Source organism: Buceros rhinoceros, unplaced genomic scaffold (genome assembly GCF_000710305.1).
Source record: "Buceros rhinoceros silvestris isolate BGI_N320 unplaced genomic scaffold, ASM71030v1 scaffold9782, whole genome shotgun sequence".
NCBI lineage: Eukaryota > Metazoa > Chordata > Aves > Bucerotiformes > Bucerotidae > Buceros > Buceros rhinoceros.
In genome coordinates this window covers 27,763-34,898 of record NW_010398302.1, presented here as the reverse complement: position 1 = coordinate 34,898, position 7,136 = coordinate 27,763, and the positions used below count along the sequence as shown (strand labels likewise).

The 7,136-nt window shown below is 40.0% G+C and overlaps 1 protein-coding gene across 1 annotated transcript in view; it reads left to right on the top strand.

Annotated features, from left to right (window-relative positions):
* The window catches only part of WDFY4 (WDFY family member 4), a gene marked incomplete at its 3' end in the record, with an annotated part of 48,055 nt that overhangs the window by 22,370 nt on the left and 18,549 nt on the right, over nt 1–7,136 (top strand). Inside the window, exons 11-16 of the mRNA XM_010131051.1 lie at nt 338–450; nt 1,408–1,615; nt 1,883–1,959; nt 2,673–2,891; nt 3,417–3,601; nt 5,968–6,203. Of these exons, the coding sequence (XP_010129353.1) occupies nt 338–450; nt 1,408–1,615; nt 1,883–1,959; nt 2,673–2,891; nt 3,417–3,601; nt 5,968–6,203 (1,038 nt within the window). The remainder of the gene's footprint in view (nt 1–337; nt 451–1,407; nt 1,616–1,882; nt 1,960–2,672; nt 2,892–3,416; nt 3,602–5,967; nt 6,204–7,136) is intronic.

Below are 7,136 nucleotides of genomic sequence, written 5' to 3'. Positions count from 1 at the left end.
TGAAAAACAACAAGACGCCCCCCCCCCCCAAACCCCAGATTTTTTCCTGAAAATTAGTAGTATTCAGAGGTATTGCTGAAGAAAATAAATTTTTTATTTTTTCAATAGGAAAACCTTGAAAGAGGAAGTGTAAAAGTGAAACAAATACCTGTGATGAAAAAATTCCTTTTGTTTTATTTGGGATGTCTTTAAAATTCGGTATCCGGTGAGAAAGTTAGTTTCCAGAGGGCTGAGCTCTTTTTGTGTGGTTGCTATGACTCCAGCTTGATTGTTTCCCTTTTTTTGGTTGCTTTCTTTCTTTTCTTTCTTTTTTTCTTTTTTTTTTTTTTCATGTTAGGCAATTTCTTTGGTTGGGAGGTTCTCCACCATTACGTTCCAGGCCTGGCACAAACAAGACTGGGGTCCTTTCTCGTCAGGGGAGTGATTCAGCTAATGCAAGCCAGAATGAAGGTAAGCATACAAAAAACAGCATGTTGCTGACACAGTGGCTCAGTTATAGAGGTCTCTGTAATGTCAGGAAATTTCCATTGGAGTAGGTTGCTCCAACACAGTCACAGTGAAGGTGGAGTATGCCTGGATGTTTTAGACTGGTTATTGCCCAGGTTGGGTGGTACTTGATCAAAACTGAGAGCTGATCTAACAACCAGCAAAGATCAAGTTATAACATGTGTGCTCAAGCCAGATGCTGATATAGAACCATGCTTTGCTGGATCAGACATGGCAGCAATGCATCAAAATACTAATCATATTCCAGAAACCAAGGGGAATGTCTCACAGGTTTGCAGTATGTTTTCCAACTCATTTATAGCTAGAAATAAAGATGAGAATAAAGAGCACTGCTTTTTGTAATCCCTAGGATATCCTAGTAGTCTGCCTTGCTGATACAGGCCATTTTCCATCCAAGTTCTTTCTGCTGTCTAAGGTATTTTGCAGGTGAAATGATGCAGTAGTAGTATTCGGTGCTTAAACTGTTCTCATGCCTATAAGACTCCTGATACAGCATGGTACAAATTTGGGTCTAATGTTCTTTGCAGTCATTCTTCAGATCCTCTCCCACGTTTTGGTTGTAACTATTCTGTTATGGCAGAATTGAATAGTCTGTGTATAAGAAAAATTAACCAATGGGTCAGGAACTTTTATTAGAGGTGAAATTTAGAGCTACCTGAAGATGCGTGGGTAGAAAATATAGTTATCACTTCTGCTCGCCTCTCGTGATACCCTCCCATTTTGAAATTCCTCCAGTGCAATATTTTTTGTATATTGCTGAGCATTTCTGTGGGGTGCTGAGGATGTGTTATTTGAAGAGCGTGCAGTGATATTCTTAGCAGTGATGAATCGAATATGGCCAAAGCCTGTGATTGAAAAATGTATTGTAGACACTCATTAGGCACTATTTTGATCTTGTAGGTTCAAAAGAGGACATGGTGGACAACAAAACCGATCCTCAGACAGCTGTGCCTGTCAGCAGCTCTTCTTGGGTGTCTAAGGGATCTTCATTGGCACTCCAGACTGCAATGAGTCTCATCTCCATGACATCACCTCGAAACTTCCAGCTCCGCAGCACTGCTTTGGCTCCATCATTTGTGGAGTTTGACATGTCCATGGAAGGATATGGGTATTATTGCTGTTGTTTTTCTCTTTAGATGCTCTGCAGTCTCCAGGCCTTTATTTCGGATACAGCAACTAATTACTTTTCTCTCCATCTTAGTTGTGCCCTATCACTGCCTTCCCTGCAGCAATAATGCCAAGCTATTTTGTTGTTGTCTTATTGCTAATAGCCTAGGCTCTTCCTTGCTACCATGATTCTGTAGTATAAAGTCACTGGTGGCCTTCAGGGATGATTTTACATTTCTGATGAATGGGTACTTGCTTGCTTTTGTAGGTATTTATACCTTCCTACCTTGGCCACTGTCATGGGACCCAATGTAGAGCAATCTGTCTCAGGTGGAATTGGCATGGGTAAGCACTTTGACTCACCTACAGCTTCCTAAAAGTACTGACTTTTCAGCTCTACTGAAAGCATTTGGCATTTGTAAGAAATGGCAGCAAATAAGCTGTGTATTTCAACACACTTTCATCTCTGTGTCCAAGTCCACTCTGAGCTATATAACTCAGGCTGCTCACCAAAATGCAGTATCAGATGCAGCTTAATGTTAATGTGATATGTTAGCATTAATATTAACATACAATATTTTATAGCAGGCTGCTAGGAAAACAGTGTGAACAAGTAAGAGCCATGCGATTTTAGGGTAATCTCCCATGGAATGTGTAGAAACTGTCACTTAACATCCAATGGGATTCTCCTGTAGATCAAAATCCTCTGTTGAGTCAACTGGGAAATGGCTGTACCTTTTGCTTCCTGAATTTTGTGAACTTTGAGAAAACTTATTTCTGGCTAAGTGCTTCTCAGCTGATGAGCTCCATGACATGGAGATCTAATAGTCATTTATCTTCAGACAATCTTAGGTCATTTATACTCGTACACACAGTCATATATGCAGTATCTATGATAGTGAAGGTAGGTAGTGAACTTTGATGGAACCGAACAGAAACTAAACCTCATATTCTAATGTTGGTTCTTACATGGTTTGGGATACAAATAAGACAGAAAGCAGTTTGCAGCGTGCAAGGGAAACCAACTTCCCTACTGCCTTTTTGTTTCCTGTCTACAGGCACCAGAATATTCCCTCCCTCAAGTGGCCTGACACTCTCCTGCTGGTTTCTGGTTAGCAAATTTGGTTTGGTGTACAACAGTCATCCACTCCGTTTCCTCACAGTCGTGAGGCACATGTCAAGATCAGAGCAAGAATTTGTTTGCTTTTCAGTAAGCTTCTTCCCACAGGACGGTTCTTTGGTCATTTCAACAGAAGAAGTGGAATTCCAGCCACTTGGTGAGGGTTTTCTCAGTCAAGCTGTGGTGCTGTGTCGTCTCGTTATGCAGAATTTTTCATTAACAAATTTCCTCTTCTTATAAGTACCCAGGACTTTTTATCTCTTCAGTTTTCTTTTGGCAGCCTGTTGTAATTGTAAGTCTTGGTCATATTTCATTTCTAAGTTTGCTGTAGGCATTGAGAATAATTTTCTGGCCTGAAGTATACGATAAAACTTACAGATATTCTAAGGAAAACTTCGGAATGTCAGTTTTATGGTTGTGGGGACTGGACTTGAATCAGCTGATCCCTGCCTGTTCCGTGTGGCAGTAGGCAGTTTTGGAGGGTAGAAATGATGAGTTTGTGAGTGATCTAGCTTCCTAAGCAAACAGCTCATTCCCTCTCCTCATTTTTAGAATGTTTTCTCACCACTCCCCCCCACCCCCACCCCGCCTCCCCTTTGTGTTTGCATAGGTGGAGGGGGAGGGGGGGCGGGGAAGTTGAGAGAGACTTTCTGTTGACTGCTGCTTGTTTTTGCTGTTACAGATATTATGGAACCTGAGGGAGAGGTCCCAAATTCCTTCCCATTTCCAGGGCAAGTCCAGTTTGGCTGTGGCAAGCTGCTGGTCACTGGCCAGTGGCATCATCTCACCGTGACAGTTGCTAAGGAAGCAAAGAAGAGCTGCACCGTTTCAGCTTATATAAATGGTCAGATGCTTGGCTCTGCAAAGGTGAAGGCTCGCTGCACAGATCTTGTGCCTGATACTTGCCTTTCATTGCTTTTCATTTTCATCTCCCTGGGTACATACCACGACTTTTCAGTATTAACCTGAGAGACTCAAAGCATGGTGATTTGTGTGTATAACATGTGCCACTCTGCACCGTGTGTGAGTGGAGTCAGAAATCTATATGAACCAGGGTGTACTTGTGATGCTCCTCAGAAGTATCAGCTGTTTTTAGCTTATACTAATGCTCCACCCTCCCTCCTCAGCAAGCAGACAACCAGGGCAATTTGAAATGTGATACTCATCTGAGACTTGGGGTTACATAGTTTGCAGGTAGCTTGGGGTTATGTTGATGAAAATCAGTCGTACCCTTAGACTAAAATTTTCGAAATTGGCTAGTGATTTAGAGGATCTTGCAGTTTACACCCATGATTTTCAGAAGTTGTTAGCTCTAAAAAGTACATGACATGAAGGTATGACCAGAGAAGCCTAAACCAAAGGTGATTTGGATTTAGCCTAAAACCTGTAAAAGTGATGAGTTTTATAGGGAGCCTCCATTTTTGAAGAAAGGCCTGAAAAAGCAGAAAGGTTGCAGAGAAATAACATTGAACAATCAGCTGATGAGTTAGTGGACTTTTTCCCCACTGGCAATTTAAGCATTAGGGAACAGATAGATGTTCTTTTTCAGAGTGTGAGATGGCTTGAATTAAAATAGCACTACTTGTCTGAGTTAATAACTGAAAGAAATATTTCAGTTCTGAGAAATTTGTAAATTTGATGTCAACTCATGAGTTCGTTGCAAATATTGGTGTAGCTACTATTTCCCCTAGTGTGCCATTGCTTGTGCTCTTGTTGCATAGGAGTCAGTTCTCGGTTACTTTTTCAGGTTGCGTTAGATACCATGAGAAAGCAATCCAAATGTATTCAAAGGGTTCGTAATCTACAGGATAAATGAGAAGAGTCCCTGGTTTATATTATCATTACCATCATCACCATGCTCCTGGTTTTGAAGCTAATCTCAAATTATTTCTGAGATTTATTTTTGGATTTTGAATGCTTCAGGCTGGCAATATTGAATATGCAGCCTGTTTCTATTGCAGCTCTACTTGGTGTGTTGGTTTGGGTTTTTTTTGAGGTTGTTTTTGAATAGAATCCTTTTATTAATTGAAACTTGTAACTTTGGTCTCTTTCTTCTTGTTCACATATCTCAAATCAATCTCAACACATGCAAGGCTCACTTGTGTGTTTTACACTTCCCTTGTAAAAACAACCTGTTTAATTCAAAATATTCTCTTTCCCATACTTGAGAAAAATGATCTGTCTTCTAAATGCCTTTTGGGACCTATATCCATTTAAAGAATGAAAATTTAATTTAATTTGCCTTCCTTCAAATGAAACTGAAAGTCATCAATAAAATTAGGCCTAAGCATCCCAATTGATTAAAGAATTCACAGCAAATGTGTTTAACATACAGTGAACCAGCTCATAATAAATAAAAAAACCCTTTAGTAAATAGAAGATTCTCCCAGTGCTGAAGCCTCTGACATTATTCAAGCCTTCATCTTGATGTGTGAGGTGAAGGGAAGACTGTGTAAGAAATTAGAATTGCACAAAGGTTGCTAACGATACCAAAAGCTATTTTTAGGTGCTGGAGCTGAGGGGTAGGGGGGACATTACTTCGTTGCATCAAGCCTAATATTTGTTCACTCGAGTATCAATACCAGCCTCCTAATGTTGACCAGCCCTGTCCTCTACATCTGATTAATGAGAGATCAGTAAATAATAAGTCTCTCATAACAGCAAATTGTTAAAGGCAAAAAAAAAACAAACCTAAAAAACCCCCAAAATATAACTATTTCCTATTAGAGCTGTCCACATTTAAATAAAATAATAAACTCAATTTAGGAGGCTGAATCCTTATTTTTATACAAAAAATAAACAGTCCCATTTCCTAAACTATGTTGCTCTCATTGAAGCTAGCTGATGCACTTGTACGCTCTCCACTTCACAAAAACTGTACTCTCTAGGTGCCTAATACAAGGTGTGATCTGTACTTTGTTGAAAGTCACAATCTCAGTTATGGAGTTTAGAACAGGAAAAACAAGTTTGGGGTCAAGACAGGTTTTTTCTTTGTCAACACTTGAAATTATTTTGACTGGTTTTTTTGAACAAAAGGTAGGCTTGAACTTTCAAAAATGGTTGTGCTTGTGATACTTCTGAAAGTCCGATTTCTAAACAGTAGTTGATAATTGTGTTGCACAGCTGGCAGGCTACATTGAGGAAAGAGGCATCAAGCAGTACCTTCAAGGTAAAAGACCTTAAGGCATGCCGAGCGTATTGGGTCCCCTCAGTGTATTCTTCTTCTGTTGCAGATGCAGTATCTCCAGCACTTACCAGGTAGCTGTATTTCCATGGAACCCTCTTCATTTATTGATGTCTATGGGTACATAGCTACTCCTCGAATTTGGAAACAGAAGTCCTCCTTGACCTGGCGCCTTGGCCCTACATACTTGTTTGAAGAAGCCATCTCTGTGAAAACCATAGAGGTGATTAATAAGCTTGGCCCACAGTATTGTAGTAATTTCCAAGCAGTACAGCCTCAAGGTATGTGATAATTCTCATATCCATCACAATTGTTTGTCAAGGCAATGCCTCTTTATTCTTATAATCTGCTGGTAGTATTCCAGCTGTGCTTAGAGCTTGTTCTAAAAGCCTGGAACTCTGCATTACTGAGAGTAGTACAAGCTTGTAGTAAGATACCATGAGGATTTTGTAATGCACTGTAAACTGGGCAGAAAAAGAAGGGCGGGAATCAAGCAGCAGAGAGCACTGAAGAGTAAAGAGGGATAACATGTCCTTGAGGAGACGTTAGATTGCAATTTCTGTTTGACAAATGTCAAAGCAGCAGCTTTAACTGAGACATTCTGCATTTATGATGCTACAGAAAAAAACATGGCAGAAAAAGAAGGAGCATCATTAATTGCAAATGCCTGCAGAACAGGAGAGAGCACAGGGGAGAGAGGGGTAGGGGAGTAAGTTACATCCCATTTAATGAAGAGGCTTTTTAAGGAAAGTATACCGTTAGCTTCAATTATTAAACAGGCAGACGAAACATTTCAGTTATTGATTACTGTTTGTTCAACAAGTAGTGCATTCACCTCTGTACTGGAGCTTGGCATGAAGTGGGATGATCATCTCCCACTTGCAAAGAGCAGAATAATCTCACCTAATGATGCTCCATCCTAAAGCAAAGTGAAAAGACTGGCTGAAAGTACTCTTTCAGAATGTTGTCTGTACAGGCAAAAAAAAAAAAATTTCCAAGACAAGCATGGAAAGGAGTTGTTGAAAGAGAAATTATATCAAAATACATCCCTAAAATAAAAATATTACTAATAGAAGTCAGAAGGATTTCATTTTTGAAGAGTTGAGTCTCTATGAAGTCTGGGGTGCTTGTTCTCTGCACACTGATCTTCTCAGCTGGACTTTAGTACTAATCATGGATTGTGGCCATATGACTCCAGTGATACTCTGATGTAGGGAA